The 25,139-nt window shown below is 33.1% G+C and overlaps 8 protein-coding genes across 11 annotated transcripts in view; 2 read left to right on the top strand and 6 right to left on the bottom strand.

Moving 5' to 3' along the window:
* The window catches only part of LOC116344550 (senecionine N-oxygenase-like), a 31,896-nt gene extending 29,235 nt beyond the window's left edge, over positions 1 to 2,661 (bottom strand). The window contains exons 1-5 of one of the 3 annotated variants that reach the window (XM_031773166.1): positions 2,225 to 2,661; positions 1,799 to 2,160; positions 1,453 to 1,692; positions 1,240 to 1,394; positions 1,040 to 1,154 (exon numbers count right to left, since the gene is read on the bottom strand). In XM_031773166.1, coding sequence (XP_031629026.1) covers positions 1,040 to 1,154; positions 1,240 to 1,394; positions 1,453 to 1,692; positions 1,799 to 2,160; positions 2,225 to 2,517 — 1,165 coding nt within the window. In that variant the 5' untranslated portion in view covers positions 2,518 to 2,661. The remainder of the gene's footprint in view (positions 1 to 1,039; positions 1,155 to 1,239; positions 1,395 to 1,452; positions 1,693 to 1,798; positions 2,161 to 2,224) is intronic. The other 2 variants (XM_031773167.1, XM_031773169.1) reach the window with 2 other exon arrangements.
* A 472-nt stretch (positions 2,662 to 3,133) lies between these two features.
* On the bottom strand, positions 3,134 to 5,447 carry LOC116342439. Its single transcript, XM_031770053.1, has 5 exons — positions 5,268 to 5,447; positions 4,066 to 5,204; positions 3,824 to 3,996; positions 3,564 to 3,758; positions 3,134 to 3,323 (listed from the first exon to the last, which is right to left on the bottom strand). The coding sequence occupies exons 1-5, from the start codon at positions 5,354 to 5,356 to the stop codon at positions 3,198 to 3,200; spliced, it is 1,722 nt and encodes a 573-aa protein (XP_031625913.1). The 5' UTR covers positions 5,357 to 5,447; the 3' UTR covers positions 3,134 to 3,197.
* A 951-nt stretch (positions 5,448 to 6,398) lies between these two features.
* On the bottom strand, positions 6,399 to 6,713 carry LOC116348392 (chromobox protein homolog 5-like). The gene has a single exon (XM_031779376.1). It carries the CDS (start codon positions 6,711 to 6,713, stop codon positions 6,399 to 6,401), a length of 315 nt encoding a protein of 104 aa, XP_031635236.1.
* Positions 6,714 to 6,841: 128 nt separating this feature from the next.
* LOC116342449 lies at positions 6,842 to 7,993 on the bottom strand. The gene is made up of 4 exons (XM_031770064.1): positions 7,790 to 7,993; positions 7,621 to 7,732; positions 7,257 to 7,547; positions 6,842 to 7,195 (listed from the first exon to the last, which is right to left on the bottom strand). The coding sequence occupies exons 1-4, from the start codon at positions 7,911 to 7,913 to the stop codon at positions 6,982 to 6,984; spliced, it is 741 nt and encodes a 246-aa protein (XP_031625924.1). The 5' UTR covers positions 7,914 to 7,993; the 3' UTR covers positions 6,842 to 6,981.
* Positions 7,994 to 8,881: 888 nt separating this feature from the next.
* On the bottom strand, positions 8,882 to 16,437 carry LOC116342424 (carboxylesterase 5A). 2 transcript variants are annotated; one of them, XM_031770034.1, is made up of 3 exons: positions 15,377 to 16,437; positions 10,619 to 10,789; positions 8,882 to 10,555 (listed from the first exon to the last, which is right to left on the bottom strand). In XM_031770034.1, the coding sequence occupies exons 1-3, from the start codon at positions 15,783 to 15,785 to the stop codon at positions 9,231 to 9,233; spliced, it is 1,905 nt and encodes a 634-aa protein (XP_031625894.1). In that variant the 5' UTR covers positions 15,786 to 16,437; the 3' UTR covers positions 8,882 to 9,230. The 2 variants fall into 2 exon arrangements, with proteins under 2 accessions (XP_031625894.1, XP_031625902.1); XM_031770042.1 differs by lacking the exon at positions 15,377 to 16,437 and adding an exon at positions 10,939 to 11,054.
* A 3,844-nt stretch (positions 16,438 to 20,281) lies between these two features.
* On the top strand, positions 20,282 to 21,408 carry LOC116339407 (ubiquinol-cytochrome-c reductase complex assembly factor 1). The gene is made up of 4 exons (XM_031765265.1): positions 20,282 to 20,420; positions 20,493 to 20,705; positions 20,794 to 21,228; positions 21,290 to 21,408. Exons 1-4 carry the CDS (start codon positions 20,364 to 20,366, stop codon positions 21,380 to 21,382), a joined length of 798 nt encoding a protein of 265 aa, XP_031621125.1. The 5' UTR covers positions 20,282 to 20,363; the 3' UTR covers positions 21,383 to 21,408.
* Positions 21,409 to 22,253: 845 nt separating this feature from the next.
* Positions 22,254 to 22,658, top strand: LOC116348456. The gene has a single exon (XM_031779477.1). It carries the CDS (start codon positions 22,254 to 22,256, stop codon positions 22,656 to 22,658), a length of 405 nt encoding a protein of 134 aa, XP_031635337.1.
* A 650-nt stretch (positions 22,659 to 23,308) lies between these two features.
* Positions 23,309 to 25,138, bottom strand: LOC116339357 (tRNA (guanine(37)-N1)-methyltransferase). The gene is made up of 2 exons (XM_031765199.1): positions 25,019 to 25,138; positions 23,309 to 24,823 (listed from the first exon to the last, which is right to left on the bottom strand). The coding sequence occupies exon 2, from the start codon at positions 24,784 to 24,786 to the stop codon at positions 23,491 to 23,493; it is 1,296 nt and encodes a 431-aa protein (XP_031621059.1). The 5' UTR covers positions 24,787 to 24,823; positions 25,019 to 25,138; the 3' UTR covers positions 23,309 to 23,490.
* Between the last annotated feature and the right edge of the window lies 1 nt (position 25,139).

Consider the following 25,139-nt stretch of genomic DNA (forward strand, 5'->3'; position numbering starts at 1 on the left):
GTGCCAGTGAGACAAAGAAAGGCAAGGAGTGAGGAGAATATCGCCGCTGTACGTGACTCGGTAAGTCAAGACCAAAATCAGTCGATTTCTCGCCGATCGCAGGAATTAGGCATCTCTCAGACGTCACTGTGGCGCATTTTGCGAAAAGATTTGGCTATACGTCCATATAAGATCGTACTGACCCAGGAACTAAAGCCTAATGACCATGGTGCGCGTCGAAACTTTTCCAATTGGGCTTTAGCAAAGTTGGCCGAAGATGGCGATTTTCACAAAAAAATCATCCTCAGTGACGAAGCACATTTTTGGCTCAACGGCTTTGTGAATAAGCAAAATTGCCATATTTGGTCAAGTGAGCAGCCAGAAGTGTTTCAAGAGTTGCCGTTACATCCCAAAAAATTGACTGTTTGGTGCGGTTTTCATGCTGGAGGAGTGATTGGGCCGTAATTTTTTCGAAATGATGCTGGCGAAGCGGTTACAGTCAACGGAGAGCGCTATCGAAAGATGTTAACCACTTATTTTTGGGACAAATTGCGTCTGGATGGTTTGGAGGACATGTGGTTTCAACAAGACGGTGCACCCAGCCATACAGCGGGCATTACAATCGACTTATTGAAATCGAAGTTCAATGAACGTGTAATCTCAAGAAAAGGCCCTGTCGCTTGGCCGCCTCGCTCTTGCGATTTAACGCCGCTCGACTTTTTTTTGTGGGGCTATGTTAAGTCTCTGGTTTATGCCAATAAGCCTGAAACTTTAGAGGAGCTTGAAACCAATATTCGACGCGAAATTGCTAGCGTATCGGCCCAAATGTGCGAAAAAGTGATGGAAAATTGGGTTCAGCGCATCCACTCATGTAAGCGGTTCCGTGGAGGACATTTGAACGATGTGCTATTCCATAATTAATGGTATCGATTGTACTTCAACCCAAAATAAAAATTTCATTGATATCGCAAACACATGTCTTTTTATTAAAAAAACAAAATGCGTCGCTCTTAATGAAAGACCCTTTATTCCTTATCGGGACCTAAATGATAATATTTACGTTTTGGAATTCCTTTTTTCTGTCGATATTCAACAAAATCTTGTATATCTTCCAACATCTCTGACTTTGATGGTAGTCTTTTGGCTCCAGATATGAATTTCAAAGCGAAACGTGCCTGTAAATATATTTTTATTTCATAGTTATAGTGAAAAAAAATTGCCAATCCAAAAGAGCTATCATTAATATGCTATCATATTAACCTGCAAATCGAATATATGGTTTATCCCATCTAAACCAATGAATGCCATTGTCGGATGATTTATGTTTAGAGTTTGTTTGTAGAGTGGTTGAACGAAATTGTCATCAATGTGAATGCCTGCATCATCTTCCAACATCGGAAACGAAAATCTGTAACCTGTAAAATAAAAAAAAGTCAATCCGTATAGTAATACCATTGTCCGCTGACAATTTACCTGTTGCATATATAATCGCTGTAAAATCTTGATGTGTGTTATCCATAAACTCAGTTCCATTTGATGTTAAAAGTTTCACATCGTTTTTAAATGTTACAGTTTCTCCATATACCTTTCGTTCTTCTTCTGTAGGTTCTTTGGGATTACGTCTACTCCAAGTTACTCGATTGGCACTCTTTGAAAGTTGGAGTACAATGTCTTTTGCGCTTTTACCATTTCCTACGAATAAAACATCTGCACCTATTCAATATGATGAAACCCAAATATATTGAAACTGTAAAATTCACTGTTACTCGTCAAAATTGTTAACTTGTTTGACTATTGTAAAAAGCTATGAATTAGAAACCTCGAAAATGTTCAGCTCTACGGTAATCATGGCTGTGTATAATTTTTCCTTTAAATACATTGGCGCCATCAATTTGCGGATAATTTGGCGATGAATACATATTAACACAAACGAAAACTGCATCATAAATCTCCGATAGGGTCCTGTTGTTAGGCAAATCTTTGACAACTACGATCCATTGGTCATTTTGAATCGGCTTAATTTTCTCGACGAAATGATGGAATTTTATGTGTTTCTTCAAATCGAAACGTTCAGCGTAAGAGTTCAGGTATTTCAATACGTCCTCATGTGGTGGATGTGATTGTGTATTATTTGGATAGTTATGTCCCGGATATTCCATTATTTGATATGGTCCATTTGTTCTGTTCAAACGTAACAAACAATCAATATATTTGGCATTGAAATCACAGAAATGTTCACTAATACCTTAGCCCTTGATACATTGGAGTGTGAATATCAACACCGTACTCATCTTGTCCGGTTTTATCTGTGTAAAACCATACTCCACCCAGTGCCTCGGTCTTTTCGTAGATCACTACATTATGTCCTTGTTCGAGAGCGTTTTTTGCACTCGCAAGGCCTGCTGCTCCAGCTCCAATAACAGCTATATTCAACGCTTTGGATGATGAAGGCAACGAATTTATGCTCAGAATTCCAAGTAGCAATACAAATATGATACACATATCTCTCGACATCACATTCATTTTACTTGATTTCATATACTTTTGTTAGAAAGTTTGAAATAAAACCAATTTAATTTTCCAAATTTTTGTGATATTTTCGAAATTGAAGAAAAAATAATTTATAGCACTATTTTATAAATGAATAGTTTTAAGCAGCAAAAGATGTATGTATCATATCAAAACGACTTAGATTTATTCGAAATTATGATGTTTACACTCGTTTAATAACAGATGAATTAGAAATAATTTATTATTATTTTATTATTCATTAATATTATAAATATCGATTTTTCGCATCCTTCAAACCAGTTGACCTTATATTGGCAAGGAGATAACCTAGGGGCCAAGAACTTGAATTGAATTAAATAATCAATTAAATAAATACGGTATTGTATGAATTGCGGCAAATATTATAAGATTTGCACAACTTTTTATGATCATACAGATAACATGTAATTTCCGTGTTTCAGCAATAAAATAAAATAAATAATTGTTGTTGTTATTATTGGATTGGAATAAATGGCCTGGTTGCATTCACTAGCCGAATAAAACATAGATTAGCATTGACGCAGCTCGCATTATAAAAAATTTCATTGAAGCAAAATCATACAATAAAATCAAAAACTAGATCAGAAAAGAAACACCTCTTATGTATGTAACACCTCGTCCTTTTATTTTTCGAAAACAATCGATTAAAATAGATAACAACGTAAGTTTTATATATATGTATAAATCCTGTACTTTTTTATAGGAGTAAATAAAATTTCTCGTTCGGCTGAGCTCATTTTGGTAACATTTTCCATCAATTTCTGAAAATACACACCATCAAACTGCAAACATTCCTAATAGAAAGTTAACAAAAAAGATTATTTAGTACAAGAATTAAAATTAAATGAAATCATAGCACCCAAACATAGAATCTATTACGGCCGGAGTGGCTAAACTGTGAAGCAACTAATTTTGAAGTTATTTTGAAATCGCTTCGCAGTGTTTGTGACAATGCAAAGATTTTATGCTAGATTTTCTATAATTTTATTACAATTTTTTCCAATAATTATGTATAATTTGATATTTTTTTGTACCTGAACATGCGATAAAAGTCCGGCAATGGCAAAATTGTTCCTTACATGCGCAAAAGTGATGTTATAAAGGTGAGCGGCACGAACATACTTAGGTACAAGTACAGCTGGATATTCAACATTCGCTGCGACATTTGCGTAAACCATACTCTCTGTATAAAGAATTCCATCAGCTTCTTCGATACTGATTAGCCCATTCTGTAAAAGATATAGATAAATTAACAGCAACAATTCAAGCAAGTTTTCTTTTTTTCAAAATATACCTTCACCAATGGCGTCAATATACAGATGATAAGTAGAAAATCTTTTGGTACATTTTTGATCAAAGAAATCACATCGTCTGAAAATGACATAATCCATCCAAAAATGTTCCATTTAGTTTCAATAATATTCGACTCATCGTCCAGATATAATTGGTTCAAAGTGGGCAGTGCAACTGAAAAAAAGACAAAAAAAAATATATTCAATTAGTAACGCTGTTCTGCTTATGGTTTTTTTTTCTTACATTCCGGATAAATAGGTTCTTCCGAATGTGCCATGAAATGTTGATTGATCTCCTTCTTTGCGAGCACCAAGAAAGTTTGTGATTCCTTTGACGTTTGTCTTAAAATGCCTTTTCTGCGTTGAATCCAATGGATGAGCATCATTGAAAAACTGATGGTATTTGTTGCAGAGCCTCGCATATCATAATAAGGCAGCGTAAAACCATTAATAGAGCTCAAGTTTGACATATATGGTCTATACATTTTTGTTAGAAGCAGTTTTTTTTCTAGTGGATCATCAATGTGTATTGCCGGAAAGTCGGTATTATATGCGTTTAGACTCTGTCTGAACACTCGTTGAAGATCATCATCAATGTAACCAAAAACATGCTGAATGATTTGTGTGATGTCCGAATCATTGAGATTGACATGGCCAACCCGCCGTACATAGCGTGCAACATTTTTAATTCGATATTTCATTGGTCCCATGGTGCAATAAAATCGAGCCAATTGATTGTAATAGATGTGTGTAAAATCATTTGCTAATAATGTTGAAAATAATGGCAATTGATAAGTTGCAAGTGAACAAATATTAGCGATTCCGTTTCGATTAAATTCAATGGTTTTTAGTCGATTTGAATGAATGATTTTTATATCTTGAGACGACCAAAATCTCCATTCACCATCAAATATGAGAAAATCCGTGTCATTCGATATCACAGCTAAGGCTCCGTTACGTTTGGCATACTGTGCAATCTCTAAATCACATTCGTGTCTGATTGAATAATGAAATTGACCATAATTTTGTGCTATAATTGCCATTCCATAGAATGTTGATGTTAAAGCTTTTCGATTCGTTTGGTTGGCCACGACTTCTGACAATGGTATGCCGCTGCTGATTAAGTCATAAACTTCTGTGTACACTTCGAATTCTTCATCACGTCTCAATAGCCATTCATCAATTTTTCCTTCTTGAATAGTTAAATCACTAAAAAACACCAACTCACTTCCAGTTCCCTTTAACGCATTCAACAATTCCTTCCAACGATTCAATGCAATTTTATGTCGTCCACCACAAATGATATCTTCATCCTTTTTTACCACTCCATTTGTTAAACTCAAGAAATCAATGACTATTATCGGTGTTCGGCCAGGATTTGCTCTGTGAAAGCGGCCCCAAAATGAGAAATTGGTTTTGAACTTTCAAATTTTATTGAAATAGTACCTTTTCCATTTGATCACCTCATCACCAATGTTTATTGGACGAGTTTGTTTTTCACGCTCCAGAAATGTTTTTAATCCACGGATTCCCATTTTTTTTAAATGGCGAAACTGATTAAAATTTTAAACCAAAAGCTATAAATATAAATAAAACTTTTATGGAGAAAAATACACCGGTTTTGATGTTGACATTTCTCTCTCACATTCTCATAAGTACCGCACGAGTTAAAGTTTTTCATAAGTACTGTACTTGAACTATTGACTTTTGGCGCAAAATTTCCGTAATATTTTAAAATCGCTGACGAAAATTTTAAAAAAGAACGTTTCTTTATTTCAATCAAAGAATCAACCAGAAACATCATCAAGAATAACATTTGGCAACGCAATGTCAGTTGATGGTTGGGCAAGAGAATTGAATTGAATAGAATTGCGAAATATCAATTTTTATTCGAATTTTATACCTGCATCCCCCTCTCGTCCATACGAACCAACATCAACAGCAATGAACTTATAACATCGACGATTGCTAATAAAACTATCAAATGAAAGTCTTTGTAGTCGAAGAAAGTGGAGCCAGCGGATGTGTTTTCCATCGATTGCACCACAACAATTGGGAAAATTCCATCTGGCAAAGAAGTCATTGATGACATTTTGAAATGATCCCTCCGTTGGTGTGTGCGGAATAATTTTCAATTTTAAAAATTGAAACAATGGTGCTCTGAAAAAAATCGCAATCAACAACAAAACACCGACCGAAAATGACTTTCTGTTCTGTTTTCTGTTGCACACCCTAAAATGTTTCTGTTTCTATTTCTGTTTTCGGAAAACAGATTTTCTGATTCTGTTTCTGGCGTTTGTGACAACCATGAGAAAATAGAGAGTTCAAACGTGAAAAGGTTGTGTGAAATTTTTTTAGTAAAAAAGTTAAATTCAAAACGAAAAAAAGGTCAGTTTTTCTCTGAATTTCATTAAGAATATTTGAACCGCCCAGAATATTCGAGACAAAATCAATACTTTTCGGCGAAAAATCGACAGTCATTTTTTTGATAGTTTCAAACAATTAATGAAGTAAGAATATTAACGATAAATATTACTTCTTCGAAGTATCAACGGGTTATTTTAAAAATTGGTCCAATTAATAGGCTCGCTTAACGGTAAATAAATCAGTGAAAACGAGATGCTTTCGATAAAATTCAATCACCAATTGTGGACAAGCCAAATTCGCAATTTTCGATGGCACAATTTCACATTCATCGCTGTCCTTGGCTTTGATGTTGAATGTGATTTTGTCGTCATATAAATCGGTTGCACCCACTATATTTTGTTCAGCATGATCATTTTTTCCATCGACTTTTTTCTTGTTCTTATCGTTAACATTCTTCTTCTGTGGAGTCGATTGTGAATTTTTTTTCATCGGATATTCTCTGGCTGCTACCAGTGATGACACCATGATTTTTTTCATTCTTTTTTTTCTGAAGGTATCTTTTCCAGTTTCACAAATTTTATATTGAAATGTTCATCAGAGACCTCGTTTTTCACGATGAATTATAAGTATGAGAATGAACAATTTTAAGAATATTATTTAATATATGATTATATTCATCAATCATACTCCTTTTACAACATCCATGTTTACTATAAAAATGTTTTTAAACAAATATTTTTCCTCAAATAAAACATAAATTATTATGTGCAAAATAAAATCTTTTTAATTCTATTCATATTTTTTCAATTTTGGTCACAATAATACTGCCACAGGATCTAGATTTTCCATCATTCGTTTCACACGATTTGTAACCAAGATGTCCTTGAACAAATACGCGATCATATAGGTTTATGTTTTCACGTATGTAATTTCGTAAATTGACATCATATACAAAATTACTATATGAAAATTTCATTTTTTCTCCGGTCAATTCGCCTTTCACATTTCTACAAACAAAAATTGATAAATGGATTGAACTTAAAATGAACAACTATTATACGACTATACCTGACGTCAGAGATCTCCTCTGAATAAAATGATGCAAAATCATTTTTAAACCAAATCGGCGATCGTACGACACCAGTCAACATAACTATGCAAATATCTGGTAATGGTTCTTCTCCATTTTTGTAAAGCCTAATTTCGGTGGGCATAATTACAACTTTGTATTTGTTTTTATCGTCAATTGATTTGAATGGATGAGATAAAACGTATCCATTAATATTGATTCTTTGGCCACTCGCTATATGGTTGATACCCGTTTTTTCTTGAATATGTTTAGGCATACTTATAAAATGACTGGACTTTGAAAAAAAAAAAAAAATTTATTAATTACAATAACAGTAAAAGTGTCAAATCAATGGAATCTTACAAAAACGATTTCTCATTTTCAGATTTTTGATGCACCAAACAATTCATGTTGCCATTTGGCTGGAGTCTCGAATCATTCCTTGTTGTACCAATCAGTTTAATAAAATTCATATCTGAAGTTATAAAATCGTCAATATTCACTATATTCAAAGAAATTTGAGTGACTTTACCCGGTTCCGTATTATCATCACCTTCATCTGAATCCGAATTTGCTCCGAAATTTGCGCATTTCCTAGTTGAAAGCATATATAAATTCCGACTAGGAACTATAATGGATCGGTACAGTCGAAGCATTTCTTTTTTTTTTTTGTATTCACAAACGTTAAAAATGTATATTTGAAGTAGTGAGCAAAACAAATATATTATACGAGAGCAATATTAATGACATAACCCAACAAATGTCATAGAATATGTGGACCAAATGTCACAAGTGTCACTTTTTGATATTTCTCTTGTTTTTGCTTAATATCCGTTATATTTTGACTTGGTTTCATATGAAATCATTAAATGTAAATGAATTTCACAAGATTTTATATCTTTATATGAATTTTTTTTGTTGAATTTAAAGGATTTTTTTTTTTTGAAAATCACATTCATCAACCAATCGCAAATATTTTGCGGCATTCAGTGTAATTCTTGTGTCGTTTGTAATTTCATATTTGGAGTATTTGTCCAAAAACATAGTTTCTTTCAAAACTTGAAACAGACAACAAGAAAAGCACACTTGTAAAGCCTTGCCGATGAACATATAACAAATTAATCAAGTTAAAACGTGATTCTGCGATGATTCTATTTGGTTCGGGTATATGATATTGTTCTTGTTATATCAGGAGTAGCAACCAGGTAATTAGTCTTCGACTACCTTCTTCCCCTTCTACGAAAGCTCACGCGCGAGATTGACGCTACTTATATATCTTTACTTTGACCCAGATGAATGACAAAAGAAAGCAAAGCAATAATAAAACATAGGAAATTATAAACGAAAATATACCGCTTTTGATGTTGACATTTCTCTTTATCTCTCAGTATTATTTGGAGCTAAATAAGCAAAAAAATGCTCCCCTCTACCCTCCCCTTCGCACTAGATCACAGCGAACGGCAGTTCGCGCGAGCGACGAAACCACATTTTGAAATATACAATAGAAATAAATTTATATTTTTTCGCACTCTTTTTTGGAGTGTATAAAAATTAACTTTATTATCAACAAAGTATAGTTTGCTTATAATGGAAAAAAACTTAAATAAAATGAAATTTACAGGGAAGAAAAATGCGGAACTTAATGCCATAATGGCCATTGACGTAAAATATCATTTTATCTCAGAAATTTTGAAATAATTCTGGACAATTAAGTAATAATTCGCCTTATATTATCTATTTAAATTATTCTAAAATTTGAGGCAGCTACATTCTTTGACGTCATCGGAGCTAAAAATACTAAAAAAAAATTATTATCTCTGTTTTGTGTCAATAAACAGATATTTAGCTTGATTATCAAAATTCCCATCTATACTCGAACAGTTTATCCTTAATAATCGGTGTTTCACTATAATCTAAATGTACTAATAATGTCAAAATAATTGAAAATTGAAAATTATAACGTTCATATAACTTCATATTGAATTCGATCTAAGTTCTGTCGTTAAAATAAATTTTGTAACAAGTAATATAGCAATTTGGATAAATGTGTATGATGATTTGAGTTTATTACTGAATCCAATTGCACCATTTGTGATATTGCAACATTGATTTGCAAAACTAATAACTTTCGGATAGTAATCGTTCCAAAATTGTACACCTTGATAGTTAAGTGTATTTGTGTCGCTCATATTAAACGAACGATCAATGAGCAGTACGCCCGGATCTGTTTCCGTAAAATTGGTCCATCGTATATAAACACCACTATCGGTTGGATTTGAACTTTTTGCAAAATTTGCCCACATTCTCATTATAATGTCGGATAGCCGTTTATCTTCCTGTGACCATTGTGTTTGATTCTCCAACGAAATCCAATACGGCATTCCCCACACAAAAATTTGATCAAACCGATGCGGTACACCCGACCATGTTGGAAGCATATCAATAATTGCTTGAGTCTTTGGTTTTGTATCGAAACGATACATAAACACATCCGATGTTTTGCTAAGTGCTTTTGCAATATGAAATGATGGTGCCACATATAAACGTTCTGTATAAAATTCAATGTATTTCTTACGCAATTCACCACCATCATTCGTACCCGTGAAATATGGTTTGTATGCAAAATCAACAGCACTCAAAACTGGTTGATTATTTGTGCTGCCACCATTTTCAATGCATGCCGTTTCATTGTTCATCTCAAGTTGAGCGATATCATTTAGTATTGCATCGGTTGTTAGTGTTGTGTACATGTCATTCGTTAAACCATTATCAAGCATTTCACGCATAGACACATCTAAGACGTCTTCCATGTCAGTGAAACCGATCATTATTGGTATTCCCTTTCGAACATAATCTTGTCGTTCAAACAGTATTTTTGGGTCATATGGTATAAATGATGCGATGCTATTACTTAAACCACCATCGATAACGGGTGTCCATTCAATTACTGGATTATTTTCCATTAATCTGGTGTCGGGCACAAGACGTAAACATTGTAACATTTTAACCGATCGAAGTTCACATGCAAACATTTCACCCACTTGCATTGCAGCATTTTTATATGTTCTTGGATCTCGAACCGATGTTGATAGCGATGGACTTGACATTATTATCGCCTTTTGGAAGAAACCATCAGACCATGGTCCGGATGTTAAATGTAATGTTACCGAAACTGCACCAGCTCCGTGTCCCATTAATGTCACCGATTTTGGATTTCCATTAAATAATTGAATGTTTTTACTTATCCATAATAAAGCCACGGATTGATCCATCAGTCCATAGTTTCCAGGAGCTTCACCTAGTGAAATGAAAATCTTATTTCTTTATATTGATTTATCACGAAGAAAAAAAGAACAACTACCGTCACTTGTAGTAAAAAAACCGAAGACACCAAGTCGGAAGGCAATTGTGACTACTATTACTTTTTGTTTGTATACCAATTGGAATGGATTCAGTTCGGATGAATTGCCGCTTACAAAATCACCAGAATGCAACCATGCAATCACCGCATATCCATCTTTTGGGGGTTCATCTAAATTTTAAATGGAAATTGAAAATTATTCATTTTAGTTTCGATTAATTTCTTCGGTGTTGTTTTTTTTTTGGTTGAAGAGTGAAGACCATTTCCATAAAATTTTGAAACGAAAGAAAAATGTAACGGATAAAGTATTGAAAACTGACCGACAATCATTTTTATACAAGAAAAAATCAACAAAATATTTATGTGAAGCAAACAGCTTTTGAATTGCACGCAATATTTTGCAATTGTTTAATCTTTCTATATAGATAACATTTCTGGCCATTTAATTCATTACATATGTTAATACATAACAAATTTCTCTACTGCAGAGAGTTGCTGCTATGTTTGTTTAAGCACCTCACTGCTTTTTCTGAAGGTGATTGCGCCATACCACCCGTCATTTTTTTTTTGTTAGAACAAACGTGCCGGTACTACGTAAATATATTTAAGGAGCACAATAGCTTAAAGGCCATAGTATGGTGTAAAAGCGATTAGATTTTGTACTATCTTCGCTCATATTGACACTATCAGCACATTTTTCATGGGTCAGAATGAAAAGTTCAATGAGCATAATTATCAACACTTTAGTTCTTTCTTACACAGAACATTTTGTGGATTTGTGTTTGTTGATTCATAGTTCAAAGTGGAAAAAATCAATATTAATTTACCCGAAAAAATGGGAGACTGATAAATTGATTTTACGCCAAATCATATTTTGGTTCTTCTTTCGAAATAAAATCTGACTCTAGTTTTGCATGGATTTTTGATCAAACATTGATTCTCGCAAAGATATCGGACTGTCGATCTCCAGGGAAATGTTCGTATTATTGGACCAGTCGATGAACTTAAGGAGTTTCAGAAGCTATGTCATTTTTTCATTAGTTTTGCTTGATATGTAGAATTCACTTTTGATTCGTATAAATGAATACATATATTGTTTGCTAAAAATCAAAAAATCAATAAGTTAGACACGCAATCAGGTTTGCGTTCTTACTTCTTTGTTTTTATATGTATATATATCATTTGAAAGAAGTGTATCACAAATTTGGTTCGAATACAAATGTTTTGCAGTGTTAACTGTGAATCAAAAGTTTTGTATTCGAGGGGAGCAGATTACATTAAAGAACGAACGAATTATTTATTTGTATGTTTATTTTTAGAACACTTGAACTTCGACATAGCAGCATATTTACTTGTTTTACAAATCGGAGCTTCAATTGTTCGATATCGAAGGTAGAAAAATAAAAATGGGAATCGAACATGTTCAAAATATTAAATGAAAATCACATGCATGTAAACGGGACAATTTCTTAATCTTGAAATCGCTCGGTCATAAGGTTGCATTTCGAAATCATTTATTTTCCTGATTGGCTGTGATTAAAGAAATTGAGGACAAAAGACGTTGAGATCACGCGTTTTTTTTTCTCCGTTTAACTCATAATATTCATATTATTTCTAATTTGCCGCTTGAACAACAAGTAAGAATAAGTAAATACCTACAATAATATTATATATATACATTATATATACATGGCTACTATTGTCCAGCTATTACTACACAACACAATATAAAAAGGAGTGAATTTATTTTTTCCCGATAAGAATCGATATAATAACCAGACCAAATAATGAAGTTGAATTTATGAATAACAAGTGGCAGTTGAAAAAAAAAACAAGAAACTTATATAAAAAATCATAGCTTATTTACTGGAATTTTTTCTTCTTTTTTGCCCATTGTTAACCTACTTATGGACATATTTCAAATCATGCATCGAAGACGTGGAAAACGGAAAAATATTAGAAAATATGCTCGGAATGAAAATGACCCATTGCACGTTTCTTAGTTTTTATTTTCTCATGTTTTCATATTTAAGCAACGATTCAATTGATTTATTACCTTTCTGTAAGTTGAAGTATCTGTAAATTATGCAAATTTAATTACCACGCCACTTTTCATGAGTCACGTTACACAAGTGTTATTGTGCAAACCAAATTGAAATAATACGATGGAACATTTTGATAAAGAGTTCTTATTTACTCACAAGAGAGGGTTGAAAAGTGTTATAGGCCAAAGTCCACTTTTTTTATTCTTTTTCTTCTCCTTCTTGAGAGCTGTTATGACGGATGAATGTAAAAGTGCAAAATTTATGGAAACATATCGATTTTAAGTCTCAAGTTGAAAAGTGAAAGCAAGAAAGCACGGAAGTGACAAAAGTTAGGTCCATAGACTGGCATTTTCTTTTGACCTAGAAATGTATTTTTTATTATGTGGTACCTCATATAGTTACAACATATCCTACATGTAATTATAGTGTTAATATCGATGTTGATTGCCAACACCAATTTACTACAGATTTATTACTTTGCAAAACTTAATCATCAGCCATATGCATATTTTCCAAAAAGAATTGACGAAACGACCAAAAATAGATTCAACTGATTATGCAAAAAGACGTTATCAAGGATTATTTTGATGAAATTATCAAATGGCGAAAAAAGGCATTTTTTACATAACTTTTTCTGTTTCGTTTTCTTCACTACAATGTAACAGCTTTTTGAGCAACAACATGAAATTGGGCAACAGATACCAGATTTTCGGGGACACAGCATTGCTCTCTGAAATAACTATTGCTAATATTGCATTCATAGGTGATGACGAGGGTTCCTAGGGGAAATATTTTTAGGAACCCTCAACAATTTTGGAAATGAGGACTTTTTTTTTGCTCTTCACTTTTTTTGGCCGAGAAAACTCTTTCGATTTGCTGGGGATTTTCGCCTCAAAAAGATTTTCTTGTCATTATTGGACTTGGCAAGGTAATTTGAAGTAGGGAAATTTTTTCGATTTGCTAGGGATATTCGCCAAAAAAGTGAAGAGCAAAAAAAAAAACGATTTTTTCCTCATTTCGTACAAATTGTTGACATCGTCAGGGACCCCCTGAATTTTGTCATCACCCCCTAAAAAAATTTACGTCACACAGAAAAAAATAAATCGGTAAATATTTACTGACTACGTTAAATTCCATAGGCGAATATTGTGTTGATTTTCAGTACAAAATGTCACAAACATTTCTCTTGTATTTTACCACAGCTAACGAAAATTTTACCACACGCTATAAACTTCAAATCACAAACCAACCACAATTCATTTTGCTTTATTTTTATTTATACCATATTTTTAGGGTTTTTATTTCTTTTAAATAAAAAAAAATATATTTTTTATTTTAGAAATAATGAAACGTCAAATCAAAATAAAAATAGGAAAATTGAATAATATTTTATGTGACATTTTAACTATTAATACAGTACAAGATACAAGACGCAGTGAAAATGAACAAGTTGCAAGCAATTAATGAGCATAGCGATCTGACGTTTATAGCGCGTGTGGTAAAATTTTCGTTATCTGTGGTAAAATACAAGAGAAATGTTTGTGGCATTTTGTACTGAAAATCAACACAATATTCGCCTATGGAATTTAACGCAGTCAGTAAATATTTAGCGATCTATTTTTCTCTGTGCATCATCTATGATTGCATTGTAGCTACCGAGTGTTTAATCTTAATTAATGATGTAGTTGAGTTTACAGTCAAATTGAAAAATCAGGAACATGCCTTTTTTTATTTCATAAAACCAGTTTAAAACCCAACAACATCATTAATTTATTGCTAATATTTTTCGATTTTTTGCCAAGCATGATTTACTGATGATGCTGAATTTCCTTCAAAGCTTAATTGATACAATCAACTGGATATTGGCTGAAAACATGTTAATTGCAAATTTATGAAAATTTTAATGTCAACATTTGCCAAAGATTACTAACGAAGTAATGTTTTATGATGATTGAATTCTAATCATTGGAGCATATTCTTAAAGCATTGGATTATTTCATCGAAAATTGAGATTTTGAATAATGGGAATTATATTGAAAAATTCTTATTCACTTCTGTTTTGCTCTAAAGGTGCATTTTCCAAGGCGACGATTGCAATCGTCCACGATTTTTTTTCAAATCGGGCGTCAAAAAAACCACAAATAATAAATCATTCACGATTTTGGCGTCAAAAAAACCATTGATCTCAATCGTTAACGATTTTGGCCAACGATTTGAAATCGTACACGATTGTAATCGCCGCCTTGGAAAATGGACCTTAACCAATAAATGTTCAAAAAAGCTTCAAATAATTAGAACGTGAACACGTGCGTTGGATTTGCGCAAATAATAAAAGAATTGAAACAAATTATGAGAATTTGACGTCAATCTCAAAAAAAAAAAAAAAACAAGAAGACAAATGTCATCTTTACCAGTAAAAAAAAATTTCGAAGAAAGTGCATTCATTAAAAATTTTGAATTTTTAAATTAAAACAGAACTAAACCCTTAGAACTAACCAAATTTATAAATAAATGAATAAATGTTTAATTTTCACTACGAAAGAGTCTTTTGTTTGTTTGAATGAAAAAAAAATGTGTTTCCTACTATTTATATAGTTCGTGCACAATTTCACAGATTTGAACGCAGTCTAGAAGAGATTTTACGGAAATGATTTCACTTTTCAAATATAAGAAAAATCTTGAAAATAAAAAAAAACATTTATACTATACTTACCATCAGGTACAAAAATATTCAGGTATAAACAGTCCTCACTAAACTGTGATGTATTAGAAGCTTTCGGATCGATGCCAAGAATTTTAAAAAACATTTCGTCGTGATTTTTTAATGGTCGTCGAATATCGGACCAACACTGCATTGGTGGATTTTGTCCATTTCGAATTCCTTCCCACGATGGAAGATTATCCACAAGAGGTGGTGCAAAACGTAGATTTTCAATTGGAGGATGTGCATATGGTATGCCCAAATATCCAACAATCGTATGTGATCGAAGCATTTTTGAAAAGAAGCCCATTATCTGGCCTTGACCTGGAATATTCACAATTGGTGCATCACGGCTCAATGTTGACCGAAACATGAATGGAAACAAAACTATTACGAAACGCAGGTAAACACAGTAAAGCATTTTATATTATTTTTTTTTACAATATCCACTTTCACGAATACTTTCAAAATGTGTACGGCCAATAAAAAACCAAAAGATAAAATATTAAATGATATTCCGATTTAATCGTGGCTGATTTTCGTCATGCAATTTTCCGAATAGTTTTTCACAACTTTACGTATATATCGGGTGTGTAGAATTTTTTTTTGTTTGTTTGTCGTAAGTGCTAACCAACAAGAATACTTGTTTCAACTGTGCTTAAATTTATATGCAAATTCTTTTCGCAATTTGTCACATACTCTTCCGATTTGAATGTTAATAAATTTTCTTTACGCGTGTTTTTATCTTTGACGAAAATTTCAGCGACGTTGCTCAGTTTATGTCTAGCGCTTTTTTCTCTCTCGTTGTTGTTGTTGATGTTTTTTGTTATAAATTATGTGTCGACTTCCACCAACAGCACTACCAAGGAATAAGCATATAAATTCTAAAACACATCAAATAAATCCTTTTTGCTCGTTTTTGCTTGTGCATGGTGAAAAAGTGCGAAGCAAAGAAATGAATGTAATCGCGCAGTGGAAATCTAACGTAGTCAACGTTATACGTCGCTATGATCCCCTCCTTCACCATTTCACGAATACAGGTAAGGAAAATAATAAATTCTGATTGGCCTGCAATGAACTAAAGCAAATCAAAAGTTCACGATATTGACAAAAACAAAAACAATAAAAAAAAATCTAGGGAAAGGAAATACTAAGACACAATTAAACACGTTACAATCGTTACTGAAACGCTTCTGCTTGTATGAATATTTAAAACAGCCGAAAGTCTAACTGTCTAACCAAAAAAAAATGTCATCCGTTGCCGCTATTCACTCACTTCGTTTTCTCACGTCTCCGCTACTCACTTGATTCGTTTACTAGCGACTTACGCATGCGGCGATCACCACATTGAATACAAATTTAAGAGAGCTCTCTCATGAGAAAAATAATACGAATTGTGACGTATGTAATCTGGCACTGTAACGAGGGGGAAACCACGGATTCTAATATGTGCTAATTTTTTCTAATATTTCTAGTAAAACGCCATATGACATGTACATTTGACATCTTTCTAATATGTTCTAGTTTTTCTAGTATCGAGTTCGTGGGTAGCCCCAAGCACTGTAATCTCGTTTTTTCGTTATAAATTACAATTATAAAACGTATTTTGCAACGTGTTTATTACTCGATGCGTTTTATAATCGTAACGTGTCATTTTAATTGTAGATTCTTAATTTGCCCCATCAGGGCTACCTATTGATAATTTAAGGCTATCAGATTTTTTTCATTTCGATCCAGGTGTATTTACTCTGAATTCAGTCGATGCGTCTCAAAATTGTAAACGAAAAAAAGTTTTTTGAAGAAATTCATGTTTTTAACCAAATCTAAAAAAAAAATAAAAAGGAACTTACATCCGTAAGTCTAACTTTTCCTCACTGTTTCCAAATTTCTTCCTTTACCGAACTGCTAGTGCAGTACTAATTCAATAACTACCGAATTATATTGTCTAAGAGCAGTCAAGTTTTTTGTCCAATTAATAAAGTATAAATATTTCAAAATGTGTAGCGTGTCTATTGTACGGAAAGAAAAAATCATCAAAAATGTGATTTTTTTGAGGCAATTTTAATACAAATTGATGATACCTCCCTCCTGAAGAAAATTTTGTATGGGGAGTACTTCTATTTGTGATTGAAATTTCTTCCAATTTGGTGAAATTATGTATTTTGATAATTGTGATTAAGTTACTGCAAGCATACATTTTGGAAAGAAATTCGATCAATTTCGAGTCAACAAAACACTCCAACTACATATAATCACCCTAAAAACTTGTGAATCTAATTAACTTTTCAATTAAAAGTAGGGGTACTCCCCATAAAAAATTTTCTCAAAAATGAAAAATTTGTATGGGAGGTATCCCCAATTTCGATTGAAATTTCTTAAAACTTTCAGAATGTCATTTTTTTGTATAAAAATAGCCTGTGCAAAGTTTCACGTCATTAAGGTAGCATTCAGGCATGGCTCTCATACAAAAATTCAATTTTTCACGATTTTTTCAAAGAAACTCTGTTAAAACTTGATTTTATCTCGAAACTAACGCCGGATTCGATTTTCACGTGCCAAAAAACCCCAATACACATTTAAAACTTGAATTTACGTCTCTGGGGAAAGATTTATCAAGTTAACAAATTTTTGCATACCATACCCCTTATGAGTACTCCATCATGGTGTCACCATGGATACACCGATGCATGAATATCGCTGAAAAACAATACCAGCCTATTCCTCGCAACCCCCAATCACCCTGTAAAATCAGATTTGGATTTGCTTTTCTCTAAGAAGAGTTATCGTGCTAACAAATTACCTATTGATTTTTTTGCGTACACCATACAGGGTACAGTGTACCACATCCCCACATTAACATGGCCAAAAAACCGTTGCTTTGTGATTTTCTATACCCAAAACGCATAGAAAAACGATTTTTAGCGATTTCAAAATTTTGGGGTGATTGCAATACTTTACTGTGCAGTGGTTGTGCGGAAAAGTAAAATTGAAATAATTTTCGGTTCCCACAAAAATGACTTGATTTTTGATGTATGTTTAACACATCATGTGTGTATATATTGGGTGTATCAATTAATTTTTACCGTTTTTTGGATGAAAATGTATGTTTATTTTAAAGAAAGCGTACAATATTTTTTAACCGATGTATTGCCCATTGTTAGCTATGACTTCCACCCATCTCCTTGGTAGCTTGTCGATTCCGCGTCGAAAGAATTCCTCATCTTTTGAAGCTATCCAGTCATCGATCCATTTTCGCACTTCTTCAGCATTTCGAAACGATATCTCGGACAAGCCCATTTGCATCGATCGGAACAAGTGGTAATCAGAAGGAGCAAGGTCTGGAGAGTACGCCGGTTGATCAAGCCGATCCCAACCGAAGTCTTCTATCTTTTGTTTAACGATGTGTGCAACATGTGGCTTAGCATTGTAATCGTGAAACATAACATTATTTTGTTTGCTCGCTATCAGAGGCCGTTTAATCTTCAATGCATGCTCCATTTTGATTAATTGCATTTGGTAGCGTTCAGCTGTAACCGTTTCACCTGGTTTTAGCAGCTCATAATACACGACACCTTTCTGATCCCACCAAATACACAGCATAACCTTCTGGCAATGAATGTCTTGTTTTGGCTGTGAAGGCCCTGGTTGGCCTGACTCATCATACGCTGCTTTACGTTTGGGGTTGTTGTAATAGATCCACTTTTCATCGCCAGTAACAATTCGATACAAAAAACTATGTTTTTTGTGCCCGGAAAGATTTTTTTTGCATGCTTCGATTCGTGCTTTGAGTTGATTTTCGTTCAGTTGATGTGGGACCCATTTTCCTAGCTTTCGAATCTTTCCCATTGCATGTAAACGTTCACAAATGGTTGATTGAGAGACATTTAATTCCAATGCAAGTTGTTTTTGCGTTTGACATGGATTTTCATCGAGTAATGCTTCCAAATCCGTATCTCCAAACTTTTTTGGCTGACCTGGCCGTTTTTTGTCTTTCAAATCAAAATCACCACTTTTGAATCGTTGAAACCATTTTCTGCAGCTTGAATCTATTGGAGCTTGTTCACCATAAGTATCCGAAAGCATTCGTTGCGCTTCAGCCGCAGTTTTCTTCGTATCAAATAAGAAAAGGAGGGCACTTCGGAAAAACATTTTATCGCGATCCATTTTGAATTGATAAAAAAATAATGACACTGTGTGGAAATATAAACCTTTCTGCTCTGAATTAGATAGGCAAATGTCAAATGTCAAAATACACATGGTTTCACCTGTCAAACTTCATACAAGTTTAAGTGGCTACATCTAACAGTCAGCGGTAAAAATTAATTGATACACCCAATAGTTTTTTAAAGGGTGGATTTTTCAATGTCAAAATTCAGAAATATTAATAAAAATAATCTTTTTATAAAAAAATTTCGAATTATTGACGTTATTCTGGAAAAATCGACGAACATTTTATCTAAGCGAAATCGGAGTCTTTTTCATCCGGGTCAAGTGATTTTCTTCCGGGTCCAAAAATCCGGGCAAACCCAGATTAATCTGGACGATCTGGCAAGCCGATTGTAAGATGATTAATCATGCCGATTGCAAGATGATTTATAAGGATGAAACTATTATTCTAAAGATCAGTTAATTATTAAAAGTGAAATAAGTTGTTTGCATTTGATTTTAGTTGATTTTGAAGAAATAGCGTTAAAATTTCTGACCAAAACTTCCTATATTATTTTACCTAAACAAGTGAAGCCTAAATCAATTGCTCACAAAATGACTGCACAAACTACTTGACAATTTCATAGCTTAATGATTTTTTCCCTAAATTCAATTTCAAATTCATCGGACTTAAAGTTAAAATTTAAAAATTCAAATTTATCCGATGACAGAAGGCAGCTCATACATTTGACATTTCCCTAGACTGTCAAATTTTCAGTGGTTCGGTTCATGTTTACAAATTTCACTGAGATATTTTCTACAATAACTTGTACATCAAAAACAAAAGAAATTAATGCAGTGTCTGCATATTGATAGAATGAATTTATTGAAGCGTGTTCGGTTACAGCAGGTAAAACTGTAGCGAATAACTTTATTTAATTCAAATAATTGATCAATGATTTTTTTTTTTGTGTGTGAACAGATAACCTCAAATCGTGAAATTTTCAGAGGCTTTTATCGTGTGCATCCAATACATTTCCGTAATATACACAATGGAATTATTTCCACCAATTTTGCGAAAAAGACAAATCCTCAATCGATCGCTGTACGTCCAAATTATTTTATTGAAAAGACAATAAATCGGAAATTTTCCATAAAATCATGGATCAAGCAACGTTTGTTAAAGTCATCATCCGTAAGATTTTCTTTTTTTCTTTCTAAACAATATTCAATTTCATCGACTTTATCACAAAATGAGTTTTTCCAATTTTATATATTGATAGGTTATATCGGGCAAATCAATGTTGGTATATGCCAAAACAATGGATACTGTGAAACATGTTGATTTTCTAACAAAATTCAATATGCCGAACTCATTTAATTCGTGGTTTTTAATTACCGAAATCCATGTATGGATCCTGATGGTACGTGCGATGGCTGAAAATGAGAATGGCAAGGCAATTCGTGATTCTATTGTGGAAGCAATGTGGACAGATTCCATGCAACGGGCAACAAGCATGGCACCTGGAAGTGCTAGCCTGATTAAAAAACAATTGTTGATTCTATCCGATCAGTTTCAGTATGCAATTGTTGCGTATGATGAAGGTCTTGCAACAGATGACCAACAATTGGCAAGCGCAATTTGGGTGCGATTTTTCGAATCAAATTGTGATAATTACGAGCACATCGAATTGCTCATCAAATATATTCGATATAATGTAAGTAATCATCAAATATTTCATAAATTTCATGATATTTATTTTCTTAATTTATCCATAGGTCGCACAGTTTGACAAATTAGATACGAAAGATTTTCTGTATAAACAAAATTTCGAATGGCCATCGCTTAAAGACGTTGAAAATTTTAACTAGTAAATTATAAAGTAGACAAAAGTGTATTACAATGGTATTTTTTTTCTTGTTCAAACCAAAAATCGATATATTCATGATTAATTTCAGGCATAATGGCATGGTAATAGCCATTAGAATGTTAATGTTTCCAAAAAAATGCAACCACGAATTGAAAATGTATATACTTTTAGTAACACTCAGAGCTGGGCACAAACATCAATGTCCGACTGTGATCGGTCGTTCGTGTAAAAGATTAAAAAAAGTATTATTTCCACTTACGAACGAACGACCGACTGTTCGTGCCCAGATCTGGTTAAACTCAACCTTTTTTTATAAGAAAAATAATGGATTGGCTTAAAAGCAGTATTTTCAAAGCTCAAATAAGATAACAATTGTTGCGCAAAAATCTGGACGAATTTTTTATCGCACATTAAAAGACGGTTCCAGATTGAATTGGGTGCCAGTGGACTTGTCAATGGATGCAAATTAGAGTTTTGGTCGTCATGATATTCGACAACTACGAAATTCAAATGTGGTGCAAATTTAAAAGATTGAAAGGTTGTACGGCTCGTTATCGAAATATTAACATATTAAGAAACTGATTGTGAGATACAATTTTCTCGAAACATTTTTTTTTTCGAATAATAAATTGAAAAAACCCAATAAAATGTACAATATTTAATTTCCAAAACTGTTTATAGATGCCGACATTGTATAAATATGTCTGACATTTGACAAAAACTGTCAATGAACGAATGACATTTTCTTATTGAACACATGAATTGTGGTACATACAAACTGCGGTAATTTTCGTTTCTATAAAAAAAAATCAAAGAAAATATTAACAAAATAAATTGGTTGTTTTTTTCTTCCAGATCTATCGAACGTTAAAATGATGTTTCCAATTCTTCAAAGAGTATGTCGTGTCATCACAATGCCAATGCGTAGTTCGTTGAATGGCCAAATACAAGCGGAATGGAATAATTTAATGTCGCGAAGATTAATTCACGCAATTCAACCATTGAAATCAACTCAAGGCATTTATGACATTAATTTGGCAAATAAATCACCCGGTTTACTTGCATCAACTAATGTTCAATATACACAAACATGCGGCATGAAAGTTCTTGGAAAGGTACATCGACGCTGTAAAGATTGCTGTATGATGCTTAAAAATGGTATCATGTATAACTACTGCAAGGCTCATCCTCGACATAACCAAAGAGCAAAAACGGCAAGACCAAAAAGTACATGGATTTTAACAGGTGTAACGCGATCAAAAGTTAGACCATGGTGAATAGTATAATTCAAAATGAATTTATTATGTATTTTTCAAATAAAATTTCTTAGAAAATAAATGATTTCAAATTAAACATTCATTTTTTCCAAATTAATTTGTACACTTGATGTACTCGGCGATGGTTTTTGCTTGGTTTTTCGCTGTAAATTAATTTCCTTTTTCGGTTCATTGGATTTTGTAACCATTTTTTGGTGCAAATCGTTCAGCTTGCTGTCAACAGATTCCTGTTGAGCTTTGACGTTGGCCTTTAACTGAAATATGGAGAAATCGAAATGGAATAAATGAGTTGTGTCATTCACAACAAAAAGCACATTAATTTTGCTTTTTAAATGTAAAAAAAGAAAGAACAGCAAATTTACCTTTTTCAGTGTTGTCTTGACCACTTTTGGTTTTTTTCTATGATTTGTTTCCTGCACTTTGCATAGATTTTTGTTCAATTTTGTTTGATTTCCGCCCTTAGTGAATGCAGTTTTTTTGCCCATTTTGATGAAAGAAAAGTTTTTTTTTTGGTGTCGTCAAGCAAAACCTTCGGGAAAAACGGAAAAGTGCAAGAAAAAAAGAGATATTGTGACTATTTCTCTAGAAAAATGAACAGTGATAAGTAATTACTAAACACTTAAAATTTGTATTGCATTGAAAAGAAACTGTTTTAAAAAAAATACTTTTTATTCAATTTCTAAAAAAACATGTTCTCATTGCTCTTCGATGGAATTCATTTTTATAACTAGACTCATTTTCATAATTAAATCATAAAGAATGTGCAGATCGAAAAGATGTGAGGCAAAAAAAGGGGTTATAAATAGTAGCTAAATCCGATTTTTTTTTCTCATCAATTTGTGGTGTTGCATGGTTTCTTGGAGCTGAATTCAGCGCTCGTTTCATTGGTAATGCCACGTTTGCTAGCACCTTTCTTCGAGCAAAGAATTTCCTGTGTTAAATAGAAACTAACACGAAACATATCTTTGTTTGGTGCAACGTTTCGTACAAAGTGGACACCTTCTAGATTTGTACTTAATTTGTAGCCCAAATTTTCTTCAACTAAACATTTTGCAATGCTGGCCGGATCATCGCCTTTTGCAAAACAATATACATGCACCAATGGTAATGGTTCAATGGGTCCCGTATAATTTGACATCAGTCCACAAAATGTATCTACAAATTCAACAGCCATTGCCGGAAGATTCATGGTCAAATGAATTTTATATAATTTACTGTCGCTGCAATTCCAACGTTTGATTAAATCACATTTAACATCTTCCGTTATAAAATCGCGGCCATCTTTGTTAATTGTTTGCATGAAATTCGTGACTTTGTTCTTTTTCATATTGTATTGAAGCCATTTGTACGATGATGGATTTAAATCGTTTGCCAATACAAATGCTTTTCGCTTTGCCACCGGAATTGAAAATGGTCCAACGCCAGCAAATACATCATAAAGCACATCACCTTTGTCGTGCATTTTAATGATACGTTCATGTTCGGTTGCCAGTCTTGGATTCCAATACACTTGTGAAAAATCAAATTTAAAGTTGGTACCGTTTTCTTTAACCTCAACTTGATAATCTTCTTCGCCCGACAACAGTTCCAATTGAAAATTTCGAAATGTATTGTCGATCGTTTGGATTTTATTGATGACACATCGAATACCGGCGATTTTATCACGAAACACTTCGCCAATCAGTTGTTTGTATGGCAATAGATGTGTTTTCAAATTCACATGGATTATGTGGCCGATGCGTGAATACGATGTACATGATTCTTGATCAGCTGGTAATACAGCTTTTAAAATATCATCGGTCGTCCAATTTTCGTAGGTCAATTCAAATTCTTCCCATTTTAAATGTGAACCATTCAAGCCCAAATTACGAACTTCTTCGGGTAAATCACCAAAACATGTTATCGCCGTCGGATGTAGTAGTAATTTTTTCGTTCCATCATTTTCTATTTCAATGGACTTGTGACGCTGAATTTTTAACAACATTCGCTTGATGTGCGGCAGAATACTTTTTAAATTCACATCGGTTACATTTAGTTTTGGTATTTGAACGATTTTCTTAAATTTTTCTCGATCTAACAAGGTCATCCCTCGTACCGAGGATGGTGGTTGTAAATCTGGACATTCCATGTTTTACTTTTTTGCTTCTTTTTTTAGTAAAGCATTACTTAAATGGCAAAAAAAGAGAATTCGGAAAAAGTACGTTTTTATTGAAAACTGATGTGAAAATACCAAATAAAATGCTATCTGATATAAAATATTATTTATGCGAAAATGGCATTCAATATTGATAAAAATACTCAAAAATTAAATTCGTCTAAACTAAATATAAAATTATATTAAAACAAATCTATATATCTACCTTGTGTTTTTTGTGGAACGTATAACTTATACTAAAATTCGTATGACATTTGAAATATTACCATGCATGTCTCGTGCACGCATACACATGTAGCGACATGAAACATTTGACATTGTTTCGT

The sequence above is a fragment of the Contarinia nasturtii genome, unplaced genomic scaffold (genome assembly GCF_009176525.2).
Source record: "Contarinia nasturtii isolate CC-2019 unplaced genomic scaffold, AAFC_CNas_1.1 Cnas_scaffold_129, whole genome shotgun sequence".
Classification (NCBI taxonomy): domain Eukaryota; kingdom Metazoa; phylum Arthropoda; class Insecta; order Diptera; family Cecidomyiidae; genus Contarinia; species Contarinia nasturtii.